Raw genomic sequence first — 26809 nt, 5'->3', positions numbered from 1 at the left:
ATGCCGAAAAGTGACAAAGATAAATTCTAGCACTTCGGTTGAAGTCGATGGCACAAATAGGCATGTGTCTGACCTTAGATTGGCTCATCAAGACGACATTGCAGATGGTATACATGTATCAACTAAGCTAACTAAAGAGTCTAATCAGGTCGAAGTTGAGTTTAGTACTTCAAACCTGCTTGATAACAATGCTCAGTTGAATCGAGAGCCTGTTGACTCTGATCTCGATCAAAATAGTGACTTTGAAAACAGATCTGTTCGAGATAGACGTCTTCCTAAGTGGTTATCAAATTTTGAGCTGTAATGGTTGTACAAGTCAGTTAATCCTGAGATCTATTAGATGTTTTGCTGTATGGTTTTACAACAGTTGATCTTGAGATCAAGAGGGGCTGTAGAATGTACAGTATTGCCTATTGCCTATGTAGAATATACGGCCTATTGCAATGCTTACATTACGTCATGCTTGATGCAATGGCTTTGTGTTAGAGATTCACTTGCGTTTTGAATTTGAATAAACTGAGTGTTTGATGAACATACCACAGTTGATAACCCTATGAAAAACTGAACCAGCGGTTTCCAAAGACTCTTCATATTATTATTATTCTGTAGCTATTCTATCAAAGAGAAATGCGATCATACCTGCCAAAGAAAAAATGGAAATTCGTGAGAAATGCATAAAATTTTTGCCCCAATTTCCACAATTTTATATATACTATCATTGATACATCATTTGCCCCAAAACCAAATCTCGTGCATTGCCCCACTTTTGGGTTGGCAGGCCTGAATGTGATGTAATCCTAAAGCTAAAAACTAGCTATGCAAAGATTAGTAATGTCATGTTTGCTCACAACTATTTTTATTCATTTTCATTTACTAGAAATCTATTTTGGTTTCATATTGGCACGGAAAACTTGTTGTTTTTAAACCAATGTCTATCATCTCCACCTACTTCACTAACAACACAAACTATGCTCATAGTGATGGTCAGTTACTGATTTAGCTATACAACTGTTTGGTCTTTTGTTGACTTGGAAAAAAATTAAAGGAGTTATCTGCCTGGAATACATGTTACATTTTTTATTTCATGAACTTTCTAAAGACCAAGTGCACCAAGCGGAATTATGATCAACGTACAGTACATGCGTATGTAATGTAACGAATTATCGAAATATATAAGAGTTGTCTACTATAGGATAGGTTAGAGCTCTTAACTCCAAATTTAACTCAGCAGCGACCATTTTAACCTTTCGACGCCAGAGCCATCGGAAGGCTCCAGAGAATAACGATGACGAATATATAGCATATTACAAGATCTTTTGCTTTGAAGATTTTAATAGGGGTATTGGTTTCCGATGTTGAACTCCTAGCGATTTAGTTTTTAAGGAAACTCAAATTGAGTGAACAAATTCTAACCCTTTTGTTTAGCAAAATAATGACGCTTTTACGACTTTGGTTAAAAATATATTATTAATAGTAAGAAAGAAATCGCAAGGTTATTTGTTACGTGCGCACATTTGTGCTTCAGTACAATAAGATATCGATATGGCCTCAAACCCGATTACGTCTTTGTGTAATGACACAGGAGAAGCAGTATCTCTAAACGCAGAAATGTCTTTATACCTTAAACCTATAGCGAAAGTGCATATTAGTGTGCAGCTGCCTCAGATGAAAACTGGAGGGAAAGCAATATCGAATTGGGAAGTAAGTGTTTATTAGCGAGTGCATTCGTCGCAGTAACCACGCAGTACTAAGCAAGTATCTCTATCAAGACCATACCTGCCAACTCTCACGCATTAAGCGTGAGACTCACGCAATCACCCCAAAGAAAAAATGAAAATGCGTGAGATTTTTGCCCCAATTTCCACAAATTTATATATACTATCATTGATACATCAATTGCCCCAAAACCAAATCTCAAGCATTGCCCCACTCTTGGGTTGGCATGCCTGATCAAGACCATTATATGAACTAGTGTCTAGGGCAATCACTTTTTTCCAAGTTACAACTAAGAAAATAGATCGAATAAAACTACAAAGATAATCTGCAATGGCATGGTAGGCCTGCACTACTACCAATAGCAGTTTTAGCTCACTCCTGAGTTTAAAAAAAATGTTTGCACGCTCACAGGCCTGCCAACCCAAGAGTGGGGCAATGCGTGAGATTTGGTTTTGGGGCAATTGATGTATCAATGATAGTATATATAAAATTGTGGAAATTGGGGCAAAAATCTCACGCATTTCTCACGCATTTTTCATTTTTTCTTTGGGGTGATTGCGTGAGCCTCACGCCCAATGCGTGAGAGTTGGCAGGTATGCATGCTCAACAGCATACCTGTTATTCATGCTGATGCAACAATAAAATGAGTTGCGTTGCTTTTAACTGGATATTCATGCATTACGATATCAAATTTCTCATATACTAGAGCCATCGGTTGTTTTGAGAATTTGAACAAACAAGTTAAAATGTTATAAATTTGACCCTTATTAGCAGCTTTCATTATAAAAATAAATATTCAAGTCTTTGCTGTTCATTAAATTCTAGCTCAAGCACTATTGAAGACGGAGGCTGAATACAAGTTTTACACATCTATTTAAAGTTACGTTTTGTGTTCTATTGATATATCAGCATGTTCTAGGTAATAATGCATGTTTCCTGGTTCAGCAATCTTTGGTCTCATGAAAGAAGTTTGTGAAAACTGCCACAATAGATGACAGAACACTTGACCATGATTAAAAACTTGCCGGCTGCCATTTGACGACTTGAAACTATGTCTTCATGGGACCTCATCATTAAACAGTTTTGTATCTCTGCTAGAAACTTAACACATTTCTCATTAGTCAGCAATTTTAATTTTGATCATTGCTAATCTTTACTATGATAAAGGCTGTGTTTGTTTGTTTGGAGCTGTCTGTTTGAAAAAAAGATGCATTGGGCAGGATTTGAACTCAAGACGTGCAACTTGGTAAACAGACACACAAACACCTAAGCTGATCAGCCTCCTTCCGGCACATAATAATTGTACACTTAGTAATTACACCTGTCAATCGCTCACGGCACACTCGACTTCCGTGAGAGGTCGTCTGTACTAGTATGTCTGAAGCAACCGTTGGAGCTTTTAAGAAAATGATGCATCCTATAAGATTCAAACTCGTAACACTCAATTTGATAGACTGCCGCTGTAACACCTGCACCAATCAACAACCTTCCAGAACTTTTGCAATAATCATACAGATACCATAAAACCTCTATCAACCTGCCATGGCGCTGTGTGTTTCAAGCCTTCCTCTATAATAGTTTTTTATTAGAGGTGACATTCAAATAGAGGGTGGCGTTGTGTTTTTCGACTAGCTTGTCAGCATTGTAGGAAAATAAATTTAAGCCATTTACAGAGGAAGCGATGGTAATCTCACCTATATTTTGCACTCTCATTTGGGTGGAGCGATATTAATGCCTTTTTGCATTTTTGCTAAATCATTTTTCATATACATCGCAATATCAGATCGAGTTAAACGATGAACGAGTAAATGGTATTAGCCAGATACAGTTATTAATTACTTCCATGGTGTCGCTTTCCATGTTTTATTTTATGAGCAATCTTTAAAGCAAGTTATAAAGAAAATACTGTACAGCTTTGAAGATAGAAAACGGACTTCAATGCGCCATAACAACGGCTGCTATTATGTCGTATGGTATTCCTGAAGAGTTTTTTCATCATTCATTGAAAGGTTTTCAGGTGAGACTATAAATGACATTATCTCCGAATCTGAAGACAATGGATCGAATTTGGACCTTAGTGACTTCGAGTTGGAGTGTAATTCTGAGGATTTTGACGATCGATCTTCTCAGGTACACACTGAAATCATAGCAACCACTACAGCAATAACGAAAGAATTAACTGTTTTGTGTACCATAGGTACCAGTTTTTATTATGGTTTCATAAAGATCAAGAATGTCAAATTGGCAGACAAATAGCAGTGGCGTTCAATTAAAAAAATGTCGCTTTTTTCAACCCTTCTATAGTGGCATTTTATTGCATTTATTAGATTTTGTTCAAATAAAAGTGGCGATCAAATGAAAGTGGCGTTCAAAAAAGGTGGCTTTCTAATTATCTTGTCGTTCAAATAAAGGTGGCGTTTAAATAAAGATGGCGTTCAAATAAAGGTGACGTTCAAATAAAGGTGGCGCTCTAATTATCATGGCGTTTAAATAAACGGTGGCGTTCAAATAAAGATTTGTGGTAGTTACTCTCTGATGTATGACAATCTCTCACAGCACACTGGACTATCAGAGTGCTAGTTTTTACAACGCTAGGAGTTTGTACTTCTCAACCAAATATAATATTGGTAGTGGTATTGCTTTGGCAAGGTACAGTCAAAACTTTACATATATTATTAACACTTTCCACTATTTGCTTGCTATGTTGAAACCACCTTATTTTAGAGCAAATATCCCTATGACATGGTGTTGTATTTCATTTAAATCATTCCACATCTGAAAACTTTAACAACGCCTACTTTTGATGACATCAAGCATTAAATAAAATGCATTATATAAAACTAGGTAAGAAACTAACATTTTTTAATTTTTAGTTTTATGTTTCCAAAATTGAAAGACAGTGGACTTGTGTTGTAGTAGGTTTGGCGATACCATTAGACAGAAAGTACATCTAAAATTATGAAAATAAAAACCTTTATTTAGGACAGGTAAATGTCATGACAAAAATACGGAGCCAACCTAACTTAGATGACATGAGCTTTAAATTAGCATGCTTGTTAAAAATTGTATGTATTTTGTTTATCGCTATTTATTATTATTATTGTTTATCGCTATTTATTATTATTATTGTTTATCGCTATTTATTATTTATTTATTATGAGTAGCCTTTTCACTTTTACTCATCTCAAGCTTTTTTGCATCAGTTTCACTTTCTTCTTTTTCTTCGTCTTTCTCAACTACTAGAGAGCTTTATATGTTGTTTAAAAATGATCCAAAATTTTTTGCTCATGCTTTTTTCTATTACTTGATGTTGTAATTTTGACAAGCATCACTTTATTTCCCTGTTTACCATTACTACCACTTGTACAAGTCTTGTTGGGATCGACGGTTTTAAAACTAACAAAGAGAGGCATAAAGCACTGTCTAGAAACATATTCAAGTGGCGTATAGCCAAACTATGCTAAGTGGGTTTGCATACATATGTACTGATTTACAACGCTGCAGTTTTGTATTTTGAAAATTACTTCATGTGTCGAGAAAAATATTTACTCCTATTTCACTTCATATATCTGAAACATTTGTGTCTAAAGGTAATCAATCGTAAGGCAAGATTTGGCTGTATTACGAAACCTGACATTTCATGTGTTTTAGGTCATGGAAAAATTGAAATCTATGGCTAAACCCGACAAGTTCATTATACTGAAAGTTATCAAAAGTGCATTAGAATTTATTCGGCTTGAAGGTGAAACAGAAAGTAGAGCATCGCTTCCAAAACTGTTGGCTAAACTCGATGGTAAGACCTCATTGGCTAAGCTAAGTGGTAAGGCAATTTTTGATTAAAATGGGTGAGGAGATCACTCACGATTAAGCTTGGGGATAAGATAGCTCTTGAATCAACTGAGCAGTAAAATAACTCTTGATTGCTATTGGAGATAAGATAACTCTTGATTAAGCTATGTGATAAGATAACTTTTGGTTAACTTATGTGATAAGATAACTCTCAATTAAGATAGATTGTAAGGTAACACTTATGTCAAAAATGGTTATTAAAAAAGACTGCGTGAGATTTGTCAAAAGATAAAATGTAACAATGCTTCTGTATACAGCCACTCTTGTTCTGAAAGTAAATACTGCATATATATGTGTTACGCGCTATTCAAGGTTCTACTTGTCTTTTGTTGCTGAAGTTTGCTTTTGCTGTTTGCTAGCAATATTCAAATATGTCTATTGTCAATTATGTATTATGTTTGGCTTGTTGCTTGGCAAACGATGTAATGTAACTGTATTGTGTTTGCTAGTTTATGTTTTATCAAGGATTTACACAAATAATTATTTCTAGGAATTTACCAGGCATGACTAGGACATGGTGCACACCTGCAGGCTCATTTCTGATTGGTTGAACTTTCAACAAGATTATAAATTATTCTTTGCTCAGTATTGTGATTTATCGTGGATGACGGGTACATAGCTGATAGCCCTTTAGTATTTGTACTCATTTGAACAGATGACTGGTGAAGCATAAGGTTTAGATAGAAGCATGCTTGTATACAGGCTGATACCATTGGCTCTCTCAAGCTAGCATGTCTTCTTGTGCATTGGTAGTTAGTTCCAGCTTAATTAGTTTCATCTTGTTGAAAAAAATCATGATTTCAGAATTCTCGTTGTCACCTTCGATGTATATTTTTTACATCTACCTTTGGCACTAACTTGCTATCCAGTCCAAAGTCATGTGCTCTACATGGAACTCTCCATGCGAGTGCTTTGAAAATTTCACTGAATAACTGCGCTGAATATTATAGACTAAAAACTGTGGAAAACGTTGCACTTTCGGTCAATCGATTGCGACAAAAATCATAAACTCAAACATCTTCATTTATGAGCTAACATCCACCTAACAATTTGAGTGGCTCATCAACCAGAGCAGTGGATGCACACCTGTAAGATTTTGAGCTTGTCTTGTAGACGTAACGTTGTGGCTATTGTAAAGAGGTATGGGCGAGGAGTTATCCATTTAATTTTTGAAGAGTTGAATGACAGTGACTAGTGTCAACAGGTAGATAGTAGCTATCAATTTTAACGGGAGGTGAACTGACAGTCCTATTAGGTACCATTCAATTGAGTAGCATGCCAGGCAGGTTGTAGCGAAATAATGTCACAGATGTAGTTGTTATCAGCAAGTTAATGCTTAGACAAAATTCAACTTAACGTGAAGTGGTAGTGGAGTTGAGGAAATGTTTCAGGGAGCACTATGAAGCTGAGTGGTTACCCAGAGGTGTTAAAAATTCGAGCTGTCGAAGCAAAGTCATCATTCGCTAGCCGACATGATTGGGACTCATATTTCCGAGATGCCAAGCACATGAATGAAATGAAACCAGGTGGGTTTTTCATTAATCTCTTCATTTATGGCATCGCTGCGTGATATGAATATTCTAGTTACTTAAAATTTATGTAAGCTTTGTCTGCTATGTTGTTTTACCCTAGACCGGGGGTCAGCAACCTGCGGCTTCGGAGCCACATGCAGGCTCTTTCACCCCCTCGCTGTGGCTCCCTCCGACTTTGGACTTTTTTGTTTTTTTTTACCATTGTTATACCAAGTAATTCATAAAAATATAGAAGTTTTATCACTAGATTTTGTAACATAATTTAAAAAATTGTAATTATGGTGATAAATCAAACATTGTTGCTTGTTATGTGTCATTATTTATGCACCAATAAAACCGCCAAAATTACACCAGCCAACACTTCTTAATTTTTTTACCCCAAGTAGGCAAACTATGGGAATACCTAGAAAAAAAAGCGACAGAGAAAAATAAAACATTTAATCTTGCGGGGCTGATTCGTTTGCTTTCACTGCTGATGAGACTGGTTCACCAGTTTGCTTAATAGGTGATGAGAAATTTGCAACAAAACTCTTATTGTAAACTTTTGCAAACGTTTTGTTAAAAGAAGGACTTAATTAAACATGAAGTTGCAATTTTTCTTGAAAGTATCCTTAAAACAACGTAATATTTTCATGTTACGTTCAAGTTATTATTAGCTATTTTATTGTTATTTTCAAAAGTTTAATTTAGCTTTCTCAGCAGTTAAATCATACATGCCACACCTTTTCATTTTATGGTGTAAACATGGTATGAAAGCATTAAAAGCTAAACAAAAAAGTGACATGTAGTATTTTGTTTAAAATTTAAAATATCAAAAAGTGTTTGTGGCTTCCACTGCTTTCATTCCTGCTGGAAACGAGTCCAAATGGCTCTTTGAGGGGAAAAGTTTGCAGACCCTTGCAGTCTAGACCATCGTCTTTATTTGTCTGTCATCGTTTTTACCTAGAATGGTTGAGGGGTTCATAATTGACTTGTGTCACGAGTTGATGCTTGCTTCGGGAGTTGGGCACTTCGCGTTACCCAATGCACATTACCATCAAATATTTTACATTTGTGCATTTTGTACAAAGTTTCCTGAGTTTCTTGCTCTTATAATAATAAATATAAAACAAAGATTTTTTTTCAAAATGAACGGAGCTGTTTCCAAACATACTCATGTACCTATAAACCTCTGCATTTGCACTATTTGCTTCATGTATCAAAACTGTCTTATGTTGGAGAAAATCTACTTTGGTAAATCCCGCGTTATTATTGCGTGTGTCTGTCTGTTAATCCGTCTAATAGTCTGTCTGTTAGTCTGACTAACCGCTATGCGTTTCCATATTTTTTGGCCAATTTCATCTAAACTTTACGTGCATTTGCTCTGTGCTTTCTGTCAGGTCGTTAACCATATTTGATTTCAAAACTCCGTCTGGTCCCTGAAAACCAGCCTCTTAAACACCCACCTGCTGACTATCTGATTCATAATAAAAGAAATTCCAAGCATTGCTGAACTTACTACTAGTGACAACTGCGAACACCAATGCTCCATGTTTTTCAACATTTAATGTTTAAGAAGATAATTTTAACAAATTTATACAGAAACAACTTCTTCAAGCTTGAATTTATATCAAAACCAATTATAGATTTGTCTCCCTTGGTCTGCTGTGCACTCCATACAATAAGATGATAATATGCCCTGTGCCGTTCGACAGGCCGATAAAAATGTTTAGTTTCAAAAGTCTATCTGGTTTCTGTGAACCAGCCTCGTAGACACAAGCCTGCTGACTATCTGATTGTAAATTAAAAAAATTCCTGGCATCACTGGGCTTACTACTAGCATTCTTATAAGAATACGTTATACTTTTGTGTAATTAATTTGTAGTCTTAAAAACCACCAATAAATACTTCACATAATCATGTATAGAATCATATCAAATGCATTATATAGACTATATAAAATAAATAACTGCATTGTTATAGAAATGCTGGTCTGTTTAATAATAAAATGAGGTGTCTCTTTTTACTTCACCTTAAAAGTATGCGGATAGGTAAACGGTAGGTATGCGTAGGTAAGCTCAGTAGTGTGTAGGTTGGCTACTATGGTAGAGTGAGTGATGGAAACACACGGTATAACTTACTATAACCTTGAATACGTATTGCTTGAATTAACTTAATTTGTGTTTTTTATTATTATCACGTTATGTGTTTAATTTTTGCTCACTTTTTTAGTTTTGTTCACAAAATTGTAATATTGGAAATTATTTGGGATGCGGAGACAGGTATTTGGTCAAATCTTACGTAGTATTCAAAAAAGTGTGTAGAGGTGATCGTAAGCCAAAGTTTGGTTGTACACACACTGTGGGCTTAGCTTTTTTATGTGCTGCTCTGGAAAAGCTTAAAAGTCTGTATTAACCATTGAAAAGGTAAACTTTGCATGGTACCGCTTGAATAGCTACAGGACCCTACACGCACACGCAATTGAATATTTGGATGCGCCTTTGGTTCCACAACGGCAATTACAGTTTATTCACTGTTATATCACTCAGCTCATTGTTAGGGACCCAGTCTAAGTCTTAACGCATGCGTGTAATCATTTGTCTGCTACGCACTTTGTAACTCAGACACTTTAACATTTAACCTTGTCTATGTAATTGGAAATTTGAGTCTGAACACGTTTGATATTCAATAGCTCTGTTGGTTCTGTTTGAATCAATAGTGATTCTAGCAACAAACAACTCGGCGTCGTATAACCTCCTTCTCGCCGTTAAACAAGCTGTTCTTCTTGTTTGCTTTTTTCGTCAGCTGATAGGCTTCATTTCCGTGATATCTCCGTTTACCTCGTTTGAATGCATTAATCTGCTGCTGGCAGCGCTCAAGTTTCTCTCAGCTTGCTCTGCAGAAGTTATTACCTCATAGTCGTAGGGTGTACGTAATATATATGACCAAATCTCTACTATGTTATGGGGTGTTCGTAATATACATGATCAAATCCCTACTATGTTATGGGGTGTTCGTAATATACATGATCAAATCTCTACTATGTTATGGGGTGTTCATAATATACATGATCAAATCTCTACTATGTTATGGGGTGTTCGTAATATACATGATCAAATCTCTACTATGTTATGGGGTGTTCGTAATATACATGATCAAATCTCTACTATGTTATGGGGTGTTCATAATATACATGATCAAATCTCTACTATGTTATGGGGTGTTCGTAATATACATGATCAAATCTCTACTATGTTATGGGGTGTTCGTAATATACATGATCAAATCTCTACTATGTTATGGGGTGTTCATAATATACATGATCAAATCTCTACTATGTTATGGGGTGTTCGTAATATACATGATCAAATCTCTACTATGTTATGGGGTGTTCGTAATATACATGATCAAATCTCTACTATGTTATGGGGTGTTCGTAATATACATGATCAAATCTCTACTATGTTATGGGGTGTTCGTAATATACATGATCAAATCTTTACTATGTTATGGGGTGTTCGTAATATACATGATCAAATCTCTACTATGTTATGGGGTGTTCATAATATACATGATCAAATCTTTACTATGTTATAGGGTGTTCGTAATATACATGATCAAATCTCTACTATGTTATGGGGTGTTCGTAATATACATGATCAAATCTCTACTATGTTATGGGGTGTTCATAATATACATGATCAGATATCTACAGGGACAATCCCTGGTTGTTTACATTTCCGATTTTTGTTGTCCTTTTCCATTGCTAATGGAATGATAAAAGTTTGACATGTGGTTGGGAAATTTTTTTCACAAAAACCAAGTGTTGCCTTTGTACTAGAAAAACTGTGTGCTGCCTTTGTACTAGAAAAACTGTGTGCTGCCTTTGTACTAGAAAAACTGTGTGCTGCCTTTGTACTAGAAAAACTATATGTAGTGTTTATACTAGAAAACCTAAAGACAGTCTTTTCCATAAAACAATTTGCTCCAACTATATCTGTTAAACATTTGTGGTTTTAGATGTTTTATTACATAGAACTGTTTTGACCCTTGCTGTCAGGTGAGAGACCAGACACGATATATCTCTCTGAGATGCCCTGTAAGTGGTTTGCTGAAAGGCACTCTAAGAACAGCGGTAAGCCATCACAGACTGTCATTGAGGATGTGTTCAGCCAATACGGAGATATTCGTTGCATGGATGTACCTATGCTTGACCCCTATAGGTATGTTTCACCCACTCATACCTTTCCTTCTGACCCGTATAGGTATGTTTTACTCACTCATATCTCTCCTGCTGACCCCTATAGGTATGTTTCACCCACTCATATCTCTCCTTCTGACCCTTAGCCTATAGGTATGTTTCACTCACTCACATCTCTCCTGACCCTTATATGTATGTTTCACTCACTCATATCTCTCCTTCTAACCCTTACAGGTATGTTTCACTCACTCATATCTCTCCTTCTGACCCTTATAGGTATGTTCTACTCACTCATATCTCTCCTGCTGACCCCTATAGGTATGTTTCACCCACTCATATCTCTCCTTCTGACCCTTAGCCTATAGGTATGTTTCACTCACTCACATCTCTCCTGACCCTTATATGTATGTTTTACTCACTCATATCTCTCCTTCTGACCCTTATAGGTACATTTCACCCACTCATACCTCTCCTTCTGACCCTTATAGGTATGTTCTACTCACTCATATCTCTCCTGCTGACCCCTATAGGTATGTTTCACTCACTCATATCTCTCCTTCTGACCCGTATAGGTATATTTTACTCACTCATATTTCTCCTTCTGACCCTTATAGGTATGTTTCACTCACTCATATCTCTCCTTCTGACTCTAATAAGTATGTTTTACTCAGTCATATCTCTCCTTCTGACCCTTATAAGTATGTTTTACTCACTCATATCTCTCCTGCTGACCCCTATAAGTATGTTTCACCCACTCATATCTCTCCTTCTGACCCTTATAGGTAGGTTTCACTCAGCCATTTGTAAAGACAATGACCATGAATGTGTATATCATTCATTTTGCCTTGAAAAAGAATTAATGAAAACTGTGTATTACTTTCAGAAACTTGACAAAAGAGTGAGATTGTAGTTTTCGGTATACCTTGAGATACAAGTTTAGTTTCCTATTCTCATATCTCAAATTCATTTCGTATTTCAGAAAATTTTCTTGAAATTTTTTTGTATCTCATATTTTTCGTATGTTAGTAGTCCCCATTTTGGACACTCGTATGGTACTATGTTATTTTTATCATTTGTAGAAGCTTCATGTTTTTATTTGCAGAGAGGAGCTGATGATGCCGACAGCGGGGTCTAGCTCAAGCATAAGTACGTTTAAGTTTGGACAGGACCTTGTCTTTGATGTCTATATACAGTACAAGGAATACATGTGCTTCGTCAAGTGTATGGAGGCCTTACGTGGTATGAAGTTGATGCATATTAACAGTGAAGGCAAGGCATACACAGCGAATATTAAGGTGCGTACAATGCTTCTTCTGTTCACTGGATTAGTAATGGTGTGTCGGTGACTCGTAGGCGGTTTCTTTTGTCCCAGTGGCGTCTTCTCTTTCACAGCCTTTTCACGGCCATGATCTGTATTTCTCTGGTCCCAGTGGCGTCTTCTCTTTCACAGCCTTTTCACGGCCACAATCTGTATTTCTTCGGTCCCAGTGGCGTCTTCTCTTTAACAGCCTTTTCACAAGGCCGCAATCTGTATTTCTTCGGTCCCAGTGGCGTCTTCTCTTTCCCAGCCTTTTTAAGGCCACAATCAATGTGTGTGTTTTGTTAATATGCTTTTTAATGCTCAGAAGAAAAGTAAAACCACTAGATAGTCAGGACTTAGGCACTTTATGGCACTTTCTGTGGATAACAAGATCAATTAAAATTTATCACCGTATCAACAGATAGCTTTGGTAAGAAAAGACATGTAGTAGTGCTCATTGTGTGATTTTAGCGAATTTCATGGTATTGTCACACCAACATGTATACTTCTTAACTTCTACATGTACCATAATTATACTACAGTGGTGATCTTAATCTGTAAATCCTACTGCCACGGTACAATGATCAGTTTTATAAAATAGTGTTTACTGTTTTTCACACCATATTTGTATACTTGGCTCTGTACGTGTAAAAAGAGGACCTATGGAACGAATTTCACCTGTCTGCTCGTGTCATATCCAAACTTGCCATCGTTAAGTCACGAACAATCTGCCAATACATATGATACAAAGTCAATCAATGGGAGAGCTGGAGATGTATGGTATCGGTCTTTTGTGAGGTATTCGTGTCTCTCTGTATGAAGTGATATGGCCTAGCTAATACGGTTAGTTAGAGAACTTGGACTGATTCCCAAGTACCATTTCCTTTGATTCACTTCTCGTAGTGAAGCATCTCTGACACTATAATACACTTGTGTGTGAACAATAGCCTTCAGAGTGGAAGACGTGTCTGATTATCGTGCCTTTGTCAGTTTAACTTTTCCATTTAGCATTTAATGTATTGTAAGTATTGATTTTCGCATTGAAAAAGCAAACTGAAAGAATCCGATGTCTGACCTTTGGTGGATTAATTAATGCATAAGCCATGTGTAAACCAGAACTAACCAGAGGAAGTTGTGAGAATTATTTTTTTAAACTTTGGTCAATGATATTGCAAGCTTTGATTCTGCGTCCTTGAAGCACTGTTGAAGGGCAACTTCAAGCTGAATGAGCTCAACACTGAAGCCTAACCTTGCATCCTCGAGCAAGCCTCTTCATCCTAGACCATGTTAAATACTTTTAATCGTGCAAAAGTACTTAGAATAGTACAATCAATGCCTTTTGAACTGAATACCATAATGAAGCTTCAAGTTTGTAGAAATCCGTTGAAAAAACAGAAATAAAATTTGAGTAAATGGCTTTTTTTCACATTCTTTCAAGGATATGATGTTTTAGAGCAATGATTCTTAACCTTTTTCAGTGTATTTCCCACTTTGACAAACCACACTTTGAGATTTTCCCCTCTCTAACAGCCAAAAATTGTGGTATTTTTGTCTCTCTCAGGTTGCAGGAGAAGGCTTTTTAGATAGCATTTTGCCATACAGTCAAAATGAATCAATTATTAATTGAACTGTGATAAAAATCATATTTTATGGATAGCTTATCATGATATACTTTTTATTTATGGAAAAATGAAGTTTAAGATAAACACAACAATAGAGTAATTTAAATATCCAATAAGCTGCTTGATACATCACTAGGCTTGGTTTCCGTATGCATACAGTTGTACCCACAATAAAAGCATGTATCTGCACCATGTATGTGGTGAAAATACAGTACAACAGCTATATCCTTGAAATGCGCGTAATAAATATTCTCAATCTGAAGTTTGAGAATGTCCCACCTCAAATCCTCAAATTTCCCACTGGTGGGAAATTTCCCACTGGTTAAGAACCCCTGTTTTAGAGGTAATTGAAGAAACATAATGACGTAAACCAAGTCTGACAGAGTATGTATAAAGCCCTTTCTGCAGAGATGCTTTTTAGTTAGCTCACCTAGTTTTTATCTTCATTTTTAAGAATTTCAATCAGTATATTAATAGGAACCAATGTTCCGATGGCAGCTAGTTATCATTTTGTCGGTTAGAAGTGCTCGCCGTCAACCAGTATATCAATAGGAACCAATGTTCTGATGGCAGCTAGTTATCATTTTGTCGGTTAGAAGTGCTCGCCGTCAATCAGTATATTAATAGGAACTAATGTTCTGATGGCAGCTAGTTATCATTTTGTCAGTTAGAAGTGCTTGGCGATTTTTCTAGAACTAATAGTCTTGAAACTGCAAATCCGAGTTTACTCTTGCATAGGACCGAGTGGAAAAGCATATTTCCGGATTATATCGGGTCCAGGCTTCAAAGTGTGAAAGGAATTACTACGTATGTTCATGGTGTTCTTCAGTCAGCGTAGCTGTGCTGAAAATGTGGCATCGCTGCCTCGGTTAGATCTTCTCAATCAAATAGCTCGCGGGTGGGTGTTTTAGAGGCTTGTTTTAACGAACTGACCGGAGTCTTAACAACAAAACTTTTTAGCGACCTCATGGAAAGTGCATAGTATAAGCATATGAAGTTTGAAAAAATCCGTCAAAAATATGAAAATGCATAGCGTTTATGCAGTCCAACAGACACAGACATACGCACACAATGACAATGTGGAATTTATTAATATAGATGCAACGAGCATTTATGTTTTTCCTCGTGTTAGTTTCCATATTAGTGTTATTCCAGCTTGGATACCTACATGGCGTGTTGGCATCGCTGATACTTTACACAAAACTGTTTTAAACCGATTGATCAGCTATACTTGCATAATGCAGAAGAAACACTCGCGCACCTAAAATATGCAAATCATGTACAAAAACCTTTCATCCCAATAAGTATTCATCATACCAGGTATTTCAAAAACATGTAGTCCTTCAGTTATTGCCGTTTTAAGTGCAACAATTTGTTTTAAAATTTATACGCAGTAAGCAGAAGGATGAATGTCAAAATGAGCAGCCTACGACACGTAGGTAGATGAGCGCGGAAATACATAGCGCTAACTTTACCATCGATGCACCTTAAGCAGCAAGCGATGCTTCCCTCTTCTAGGTCGACTTTGACAAGACCAAACATCTGACAGACAAGGCCATCAAGAGGCGCGAACTCGAAACAAAGAAAATAAAAGCTCTCTTGTTGGAGAAGGAAAGAAAGAAACAAGCAGAAAAAGAGTATGAAGAGAACCGGAAGAGGGAGATTGAGTGAGTGGCAGTTGATTATTCTTCTGAGTCTAAGCGAGATGTCCTTGACATTACGCGTATATGAAATGTAGATGATCCTTTAATGTTTATCAAAATTATTTATCAAAATTATTCATGTAACTCATATTACTTTTTCCTTGCCTCAAGGAGAGGGCCGAGTTGGTACCGTAAGCGGACACTACTCTTATTATAGTAAAGAGTGAACTGAGAGTTGGAATATCATCCCCTGCAATAATCGTCGACCATCTATCCGCTCAATGTCCATGGTATTTGCCATTAACTGATTGCCGCTGTTTTCAGCCGTTATATAATTTTACTTAATAAGAAAACACGCTTAGCATTTATAACAATTTGAAGTTTGGTTGTAGAGGTAAAAAATCAAACAATCTTTACGATTTTGCTTGCGTAAGCAGACGAGACATTGTATTTTTTTCGTGAGGTTTGATTAATGAAATTTGATCTTTGAACTGCCACGTGCACACACCCCTTTCTTTTACTCTATACTCTAGCAGATAACCTTACATACTATGCGTATTGCGAAGCTATGATGTGTGTGTCACCATCTGTTTTTGTTAGCTGTTACACTGTATAACCTTTTAACCGTTATCACTTACCGCATAATCTCTATTTTAGCGCCACGGTGTTCAAATGGAGTTTTTATGGTAAGTGTATACAGTGAAAAATCGAAAATATGAGCTGTGTTTATATTTCTAATCTAGCTAAAATGGGGTATTTTACATGTACTGTTTTCACAATATCTAAACAGGCTTGATAGAATAAAACAAATTTTCAAGTAATATTAAATTGCATTAGTGATATATTTTATTGGTAGACAGTGGTTACAATATACCTAAATTTCTCAGGAGTCCACCTGTGAATAATCAAGTGCGAACACAGAGCACCCATAACTAGCTTTGTGGTAGGATTCATATTTTGATGAATATAGGCTATCTTAAAGAGCTCTTCAAAATCGCCGAGCAGAAGGGTAATGTCCTCGATAACACCTTGCCATCCTTAGCATTAATTCTGTTAGCCCAGTAGATAGCGCATAACGACAATAATTGGTGTTTGTCCTTGAACCGCGCTACTGCTCACACTGGCGCGCACGACAAATGGTTTTGGTTCCTTTGGAGGAAATCTGTCATCTACAACCTAATCTGCTGTTCGAGTAGACAGCCAGTTCTATAGCTATAAGGGCAGGATTAGTTATATAGCTTTAAGGGCAGGATTAGTTCTACAGCTATAAGGGCCACTGTTGGGTAATTGGCCAATTTGGCGGACCAATTAGAATACCAAATACTGGAAAATATCATAACCAAATACCAAATAAGAGGCCAAATACTTGAAAATCTCAGAGCCAAATACCAAATAAAATATCAAATACTCACAATTCTGTAAATCAAATACCAAATCAAATAGTACCACTCGGAAATTTGAAAACCAAATACCAAGTGAAATACCAAACACTAGCAATTGTTCAAACCAAATATCAAATCAAATAGTAGTACGTGAAAATCCCAAGACAAAATATCAAATACTGGCAGTTCTTGAAACCAAATTCCAAATCAAATAGTAATACTTGGAAATTTAAAAACGAAATACCAAATAAAATATCAAATACTTGGCAATATCAGTACCAAAAACCAAATCAAATAGGGATATTGGGAAATTTTATATTAAAATACCAAATAAATTACCAAACACTGCAATTTCTCGACATCAAATATCAAATCAAATAGTTATATTGTGAATCTTCCGAATCAAATACTAAATAAAATACCAAATACTGGAAATTTTAGAAACCAAATATCAAATCAAATAGCGGTAGGCTACTGGGAAATTTCGGAACCAAGTGATGTGAAATCTTACAGAGCCGACTCCAAATTGAATAATGAGAAATGTCAATTCAATATCAACATCATGCTAACTATGCTAAATATTAAACACTGGAAAATATCAAGACCAAATTAAATTTATTTGCACACTGAATTATCAAATTATTTAAAAATGACTGATCACGTTCACATCCAACAACTACAATTACATACAAGCGCAATGCAGACCAGAGGGAGGTTTGATGGTTTTTGTACTGGGTTGCCGTTAAATGTGAGCTGTGAAGGAAAAGCTTTCTAAACATCAGTTGAATATTGTAATAATTTCTAGCTAGCGATTATAAACTTATACCAATCAAAATTGATTATCAGAATGCAAAATATTAACGAATATCAAAAACCAAATACTAGAAAATATTCATACCGAATAATTAACCAAAATACCAGAAAAAATATTGGCCAATTATACACCAAATTATGATACCAAAGCAAATGCCAGATACTGGACAATCTCAATTATACCGAACATTTACTAAATAAATTAGCAAATATTTATAAATTCAGAACCAAATACCAAATAAAATTCTAAATACTGGGCTATCTCAGAATAAAAATATAAAATAAAATACCATTACTAAAAATTTTCGAAACTAAATACCAAATCAAATAGTAATTCTGGGAAATTTCAAAATCAAATCAAATACCAAATACTGAGAAATCTAAGAACCAATACCAAATAAAATACCAAATACTGGAAATTCTCTAAACCAAATACCAAATAAAATAGTAAATACTAGGAAGTCACAGAACCAAATATCAAATAAAATAGTAATACTGGGAAATCTCAGGACCAAATATCAAATAAATACCAATTACTAAAAATTCTCGAAACTAAATACCAAATCAAATAGCAATACTGGGAAATTTCAAAATCAAATACAAAATCAAATACCAAATACTGAGAAATCTAAGAACCAAATACCAAATAAAATACCAAATATTGGAAATTCTCGAAACCAAATACCAAATCAAATAAATATAGTATTTGGTATTTGAATTTGCAAATGGATCTGTTTGAAATAAAATCAATTACCCAACCCTGATAAGGGCAGAATTAGTTCTATAGCTATAAGGGCAGGATTAGTTCTATAGCTATAAGGGCAGGATTAGTTCTATAGATATAAGGGCAGGATTAGTTCTATAGCTATAAGGGCAAGATTAGTTTTATAGCTATAAGGGCAGGATCAGTTCTATAGCTATGAGGACAGGATCAGTTCTATAGCTATAAGGGCAGGATTTTCTCTTTGTTTTTTGTATGTGACTGCTCATGGCCACGTAGCTAAACAGTTGTATAATGTTTCATGAAAAATTTACCTTTGGCTAGAATAAAGTTGTCTACCCTGTCACAATTTTCTACAAATGCGTAGACTGCCCCTGTCATATCTCCGTTAAGCCGTATTTGCTCTAGGCGGCTTAGTGATACAACGTTTGTAATCAAAACTTTTGATGAGGCTGTATTGCGTGTTGGCATTCTAATCACTTATTCAAACTTCATTTTATTTGCATTTGCCACTAGCCTATACAGAGTTAATTATGGTACAGTTACCTGCAATAAATAGCCAATATCTTGCATGTCTGTTTTCTTTGAAAATTAATTGCTAATACATAACAGACAATAGACTCTGACAACAAATGTCAACAGCCCATGTAAAAAAGTTTGATTGAAAGGTCAATTGAACCTACCACTATGTCCTGTTAGTCAATTGAATGTATCTTCATGTCTTATTGGCCAATTGAATGTAATGCTATGTCTTATTGGCCAGTTGAATGTATTGCTATGACGTATTGGTCAATTGACTGCAACAAATTGATCCAATCACTGGTGATTATTCTGAGGGACTTTCCCTTCATCGTTTACACGTGAGATCTTGTTACAGACGACTTTAAATTTTCAATTTTTGTAAAAAAAATTAATAAGGTTCCTTCAGTATGAATATGCCTTTCAAAATGTATTCAAGGTTGCCCATTCGTAAAAGCAATTACTACAGAGGTCAGTAGATTTTCATTTGGAATAGCGAAATATGTGCGTGTTTTGAACAGTAGATGCTGAGTAGTGGCCGAGTTCTGGCTTCATCAAAAGCTGGAGTAAAGTTCTTGCACCTTTTATCCAGCCATTTCTCAATCGTTACTAATCGAAGCCTTAATGCTGTAAACATTTAAATGTTGATCTCTGTAATCTTGTTTTTGACGCCCTTCGTTCAGAGGCCGATGCGATTTTATCTTCTTTTTGTTGCAAGAAAAGGTCACATTATTATCATATTTCTATTTCAAATGAGCAAACTACAGATACAGTCAAACCTTAACATATAAAGTTCGTTCTAAAACTTGTTTCCTATTTTAAAACCTTTGTATATTGGAGCAGATATTCATATATGAATACAATGAAATTTGTTTAATTCGTTTTGCAAGTTCAAAAACCTGTGATACTTATTTAATAAATACTACATTAACACAAATTTATGAAGTAATGATCAATAGAGAGATATTTATTATTACTCTATTATTTTAGATTTTTATTATTATTATGGTTTAGTGACACACGAATGAAAGTGTAGGCTGAGGATGTGCGTGTTTAAAGATAACTCACTCAACTCAGACTATAAATGTTTAAGCTAACTTAGTGTAAATATTATCATTACTATTACCCTGCAAGTCCGGTGTGATGTGAGAGATTGTCAGGTTTAATAACTACATGTATCTCCGCAATCATTCAGAAATATATTAAAGCTTTTGATTGGCTCACTTGTTAGACTGTCAGTCTACGATACTGAAATTCCAGAGTTCAAATCCCATAAAATGGGATCGTTTTCCCAACCTTCTACCGTGGCGACAGGCAGATGCTTTTTTTATTACAGTAAAGATTATTTTTTATAAACTTTTTACATCTTTTTAAGTTTTAGCAGCTTTGTTCCTTTCACTTAAAAAGTGCATTGTTTTAAAAAAAATTGTGAAAATTATTCAGAAAATCACTAAAATCAGGTATCACGGGTAGAGGCTCAACTATGGAAACTATATCTGTTTGTAGACGGAAGGCATGGGAGGAACAAGAACAAAAGTCAAAGCGAAAGAGAGAACGAGAAATGAAAAGGAAGGAAAAGCTCGATGAAAAGAGACGATTGGAGGAAGAGAAGAAGATCGCACTGAATATTGCTAAGGAAGAGCGTAAGATTCTAATAGCCCAGCGCAAGCTTGAGAGTATACGACTCTTGACTGAACTTATCAACAGGGTGAAGGTCAGTGAGACTGCCGTACATCACCCGTAGATTCCTGTGTCAATGTTGCGCCTAGTATTTATATAGTGTACCTAAATCTCAAAGTTTGTGTGTGTGCGTGTGTACGTGTGTAGTTAGGTTTGTCCAGCTATAGCTATTAAAATGTTGGAATGAAGAATCCAAATCGTAGATTATTTGATCCCAGAACCTCCCGTTCACCAGGCAAATTCCTTACCAATTTAGCTACGCGAGATTGATGGATTCATTGGGCGATATATGTTGCTATTTGGGTGAAAACGCGCTACCGTTCTCCGCTCTTATTAGTAAGCTTACTCAAATTAGCCATTGACAATGTGCCAGGCTAATGACAAGTGGCAGGCAACTACATCACCTGTCACTGTTTATCAGCTGACTTTCAATACCCGTGCAACGCCGGTAGTTCCGCTAGTATACATTTATATATATTTATGATGATAGTCTGTATTTCAACGTGATATTTATGTCGTCTGTATTTACCAATTGGCTGCACAGAATTGCTTGCCGACTAACATGTAGACTATTTGCATGCCGGTGAAAATTTTGAGAATAAAGTTTTGTAAAATTATTTTTATGATGCGAGACATTTTAACTCAGCTGACAGACAATAATAAAAAATAGTCACCAATCAAGTTTTCTAAAAAATAATTTCAATCAAGTAAATCATCTCCATCAGCTGACATTTGAATTCTTGCTAATACACTTAGTAACTGATTCAAATGGCAATTTTATTTTATTTAGAGGCCTTTATTAGTTTTAAAATATGCTCAAATGTTTGTGAAATTTAATTTCCTCCTGATCATCATCTTTTCAAGCTGTCTCTAAAAGAAGTTATTTGTGTGTTTTGCAGAAGCGAAAGACAGAGGAGGAGGTAGAAAGGAGAGAACGTGAACTAGTTGAAGAACAGAAGAGGCTGGCTGAAGAAAAGTTACGGAAAGACGCCGAGGCCAAGCGTCGTAAAATTGAGGTATTTCCTGCCTAGCATGCTCAAGGGCTGCCTCTTGTCAAAAGCTTTACGCCTTTAATTTATGTATTATTGTTACATCACACTATAAGATTTATGTATTGTTGTTGCGTCACACTGTATAACATTTATGTATTGTTGTTACATCACACTATAACATTTATGTATTGTTGTTACATCACACTGTGTAACATTTATGTATTGTTATTACGTCACACTGTATAACATTTATGTATTGTTGTTACGTCACACTGTATAACATTTATGTATTGTTGTTACGTCACAGTGTATAACATTTATGTATTGTTATTACGTCACACTATGACATTTATGTATTGTTGTTACGTCACACTGTATAACATTTATGTATTGTTGTTACGTCACACTGTATAACATTTTCTACTGCTGAGGCTTCTAATGCGTTATATGATTGGTATAATTACTTATTGTATTTTTATTATTGCCGTGACTAGCCGACGAGAACATTAGTTTTAAAAGTTTTATGGTTTTTTATGTTTTTAACACTTCTCAAGACATGCCACCGTTTTTGCGGCAGCAAACTCTTGATAAGAGGTCAAAAGGTCAAAGTCAAACCAACACAGTTGTTTATAATTCTATTGCGTGATAGCTGCATGGCTGGATTACCTGTGGCTAATTGCCCGCTAGCACACCATGCTTATGTGTTAATCAATAATGCTTCTCATATCGCATCTACTTTTAGCCGCCTTTAGCTTTTCTTAAGTTTCTTTGCACATGTAGTTATTGTGATTCAGCCAGGAATGGTGCATTTGCACGCTCTCAACTTGCGTAGCTCACGACATCTATATATATATTTCTCAAAGTCTGTCGTCTGTCTGCATTCCGGCTATAGATATAAATATAGCGCATGCTGATTATTTTACCAATGCGACCACGCGTTACGACGTCCCTGTTAAGAAATACTTTTCATAAGGTTCAATCACTATATCCGGGGTCAAGGCCAACTCTTCTCGCGCGGACAGTTGCATTGTTTTCGTGGGAAGAGTCTCCGCAGAGTAGGAGTGTCTCCATATTCAAAGTTTTGATGGATAGCTTCTAGTGGAACAGAAACCTTTTTATGCACACATACACGTCTATGCAAGAATTTTTATTATTAATTCCACATATTCAGAATTTTTATTTTTTTCTCTCAGTTCGTATTAATTGTATCATTACCGAATTATTGAATCATATTTTATTGTAATCGTAGCAAAACCGACCTAATTTAGCTATTACTTGCTAATTATTTCACATTTACATCCAAGCCTTTTTATAATGTTTTTAAAATTTATTTGTCCTGCACGAAACATTTTCTTAATGATATGATAAAATATGAGTTTAAAAGTTGTATGACAAAGTTTGAAAACCTTTACAGTTGTTTTTATTTTCTCTCAAATTATTTTAATTACACAAAACACTTCTCTCATGGTATGTAGTTTGAAAGTTAGAATGGCAAATGTTGTTATATGTTAAATACAAATCAATTTTTTGTCCGAAGACTTTTTTTATTCGGGCAACGCCTGGTAGCACAGCTAGTAACTGTATATCTTAGCTTTAGTTTTTAGTTTATAACTCTATGAGACTGGAGACTTGAAGTAGCTGCTTATTCTATTGCTACAGTTTACTATGATTGCAGTTAGTAGAATAAAATTGAGTATAGTGACTCACCTATGACGTCATCAGTTTGTCAACTTATGGAGCAAAGAGGTGGTAATCATGGTAGTATAACATCATTGTGAATAGAACTTTGAATAGTGCTGAATTTTGTATTTCTCTCCACGAAGTATTGTGAATATTTATGAATACCGAATATATAATTAAAACAACATGAATAATAAGCTATGATAGATGGCATAGCAGCGCATTAGGGCAAACTTTGACCGTTGGTTTTAGTGACTGTAGGTCGCTCTTAACTAGTGACTGTAGGTCGCTCTTGACTAGTGACTGCAGGTCGCTCTTGACTAGTGACTGCAGGTCGCTCTTGACTAGTGACTGCAGGTCGCTCTTGACTAGTGACTGCAGGTTGTTCTTGTTTAAACTTTTTTCAAGAAAGCAGTTTTTATACTCACATTTAATTTTAGCCGACATATTGTCAAAAATACTTTTTGCCTAGTTTTAATCTCATTGTTTGATTGTGAACATTTTGTAATTGTTTGTTTTATAAATATTTGGTAGATTTCGCACCGATTTAACTTTTCTTGTCCAATTGATCATTAATAAAATAGTTTCAAAGTAATTTCTTAAGTTTTTCGTATTTTAAAATTTGTTTGATTCCAATCTACATAATAATTTCCAGATTTCAGAGAGACCAACGCATAACAGTGATTACTTTGAAGAGCTGTTTTTCACTATTTTATTAAGAAATGTAACAAATGTTACATAATTGCAATCACTTTTATTATAGTTTAAACAATTTATTTTTTCCAAGACAAAGTTTTGCCCAGTAAACACCTAATGAATCAAATTCATATATTTTGCTGCCTAGATTTATTTTGCCATCTGATTGGGATTGATATGGCTTAAATGTAATTCATTTTATAGTTAACATTAAAGCACTTAATCACTTCTTGCTGTCATGTTAAATTTTCTGTTAAAACCTGTAATTGGAAGTGTTTGGTATTATTAGCCAGAATAAAATTATGAGTTATGATGTGTTTTACATAAAATTAACCCCTGGGTTATGCTAATAGTAGTAAGTTGGTTCAGCTGTGTCTTTGCTAGTATTTCACCTATTTGTTGTGTGATTAGACATTTGACCGGCCCAGTGACAGCTATACATCCAATTTTTTGTTTTTTATGGCAACTATGGAAATTTTTTTTCATGGATTCAGTGAAATTAAACATTTTCATTATTTTAAAACCCATATTTTGATAATATAAAGCTAAAGAAGAGCAATGAAGGGCATAAGATTGAAACTGTGGACAGGTTCTTATTGTAACGCTGATGACGCGCATGTGCGGTTAAAACGTCAATTGTCAAAGAGCTGATATGTTTCATTTTATGAAAATAAACATTGCAACCTATCAACTCAGTGTGAGTGCATAAAAAAATGTTACAACTCGTAAAAGTAAGTGCTTGCACATACCAACAGTTTTTCATAAATTAACAAACAATAAAATATTCAATGTTTTTGTGTGAAGTCATGCTAAATTGACCTGTAATAGTGTGTATACCTATTGTGTCCTGTTGGCATCAAAATCAGACATTATGCAATGTTGATCTATTTAATACAATTAATGTGGTGAAGGTTGGACCAAAACACAAAGATCTAAAAAAATTGATGATGATGTTAAGGAAAATCCTTTTGCCACCATTTTGATCATTGTAAAAAGCTTTAGATTGCGTGGAGTTTTAGCATTTCTAAAGATTATTTTGAATAGTTATAAGTTGTTCTACATTGCCAGATAAAGAAGAGAGAAAAAGAGGAAGGGGAGCAAAAGGAAAAAGAGTTGAGGGAGAAAATACTGAACGTTATGAAGGAGAAGGAAGAAAGGAGACTCGCCGCCGAAAGGGAGACGTTACGTCGTAAGCTCTCAGGTCAAGTGAGACTGAAGAGCTCAGTGGTGATGACAAAATATTTAGGAGGCAGACCCCCGCACCGCTGATTCAAATACTCTAGTCTAGATGCTAATTTACACACGCTAGAGTATATTCTCTGAGCAACTGGGGGCTGAATTCTCAGCCGCATTACCCTACACAATACAGTTCATGAATGAGATGGGGCTATATGCAGTCTCCAACTTTGGAGTTCTGTTCTCTTTGCCCCGCTATAAGTTTTAATTGAAGAATAAAATGTTCTTACGCTTAGCATTGGTATGTCTTAAAATAAACCAATTGTTTGCACTCTGGGTGGTATGGAAGTTCATGTTGTATGATTAGTTAACAGTTAGTCTCTCTTGGTTTTGTCGAAGAAATCACTTAGGAAAAATAAGGGTAAACATTTCGGCCTGGATCAAAGTGCCCTGGGGTTGCTCAGCTGTCTCTTAAGTCGCTACCAGCCAATTATATATACAGGGGAGCGAGTTGACCTCAAAATTCGATCAGCTAATCAATAATGAAGAAGGGAATTAGGTCTGCTTTATATCTTGTGAATCACATGTGAATAGCTATTGATATTACATCGTGGTGTTGCCTGAGCGGTCTAACCAAAGTTAATTCATTGTTTGAGATACAACATGCCGATTATTGAAACTTATTGATTGACATATGCTTGTGCATCGGCACGAATAAATCCACTGCTTGTCTCGATTTGCACAACACTTTCGGAAATTGTAAGGAATATTTCAGTGTACAGTAAATTTCTCACTCCCTTCAGCAAACTTGGTGTTTCTACTTTAGTATAACAGAAGGAAAGAGATGGTTAGAGAATAGCATTGATAATTTTTGATTGAGTCTAGCTGAATGCATACACGCATTTCAATTTTATTTAAGCAGAAATTAATGAAGTTTTTTAATGAAAAAAATGCTCATTAAAAACTTAATGAGCTTTTTTTTAAATGCTCATTAAGTTTTTAGATTCCTTCATTAATTGCTTTGTCGATTTATAAAGAACACTGTTCCCCATTAGAGGAAACCTGTGGCAAGTCTTAGTTGTCTAGATCATAATATGTGCATTTTGGAGAGGTAGCTATGGTCAGGAGGTGATCATACCTTTAGAAACACGGGGTTTCGGCAGTTTGCTTTCACCTTGGGTTTAGTAGTAACTTTTTAGTTTTATTTTATGTGGATGATAATATAAACAGATGATATACTAGTACTGTAAAACCTTTCTTTACGAGCACATTGATATTTGAGTTTCTAACCCTGTAATGTAAAATTTG

General features: G+C 35.4%; 1 protein-coding gene across 1 annotated transcript; it reads left to right on the top strand.

Moving 5' to 3' along the window:
- Positions 1–1355: 1355 nt before the first annotated feature.
- LOC137405623 (A-kinase anchor protein 17A-like) lies at positions 1356–26396 on the top strand. Its single transcript, XM_068091942.1, has 9 exons — positions 1356–1701; positions 5368–5509; positions 6957–7091; positions 11137–11299; positions 12380–12572; positions 15718–15866; positions 20784–20991; positions 21857–21973; positions 25394–26396. The coding sequence occupies exons 1-9, from the start codon at positions 1543–1545 to the stop codon at positions 25592–25594; spliced, it is 1467 nt and encodes a 488-aa protein (XP_067948043.1). The 5' UTR covers positions 1356–1542; the 3' UTR covers positions 25595–26396.
- The last annotated feature ends 413 nt before the right edge of the window (positions 26397–26809 follow it).

Source organism: Watersipora subatra, chromosome 10 (assembly GCF_963576615.1).
Source record: "Watersipora subatra chromosome 10, tzWatSuba1.1, whole genome shotgun sequence".
NCBI lineage: Eukaryota > Metazoa > Bryozoa > Gymnolaemata > Cheilostomatida > Watersiporidae > Watersipora > Watersipora subatra.
This window is presented reverse-complemented; position numbering and strand designations above follow the sequence as displayed.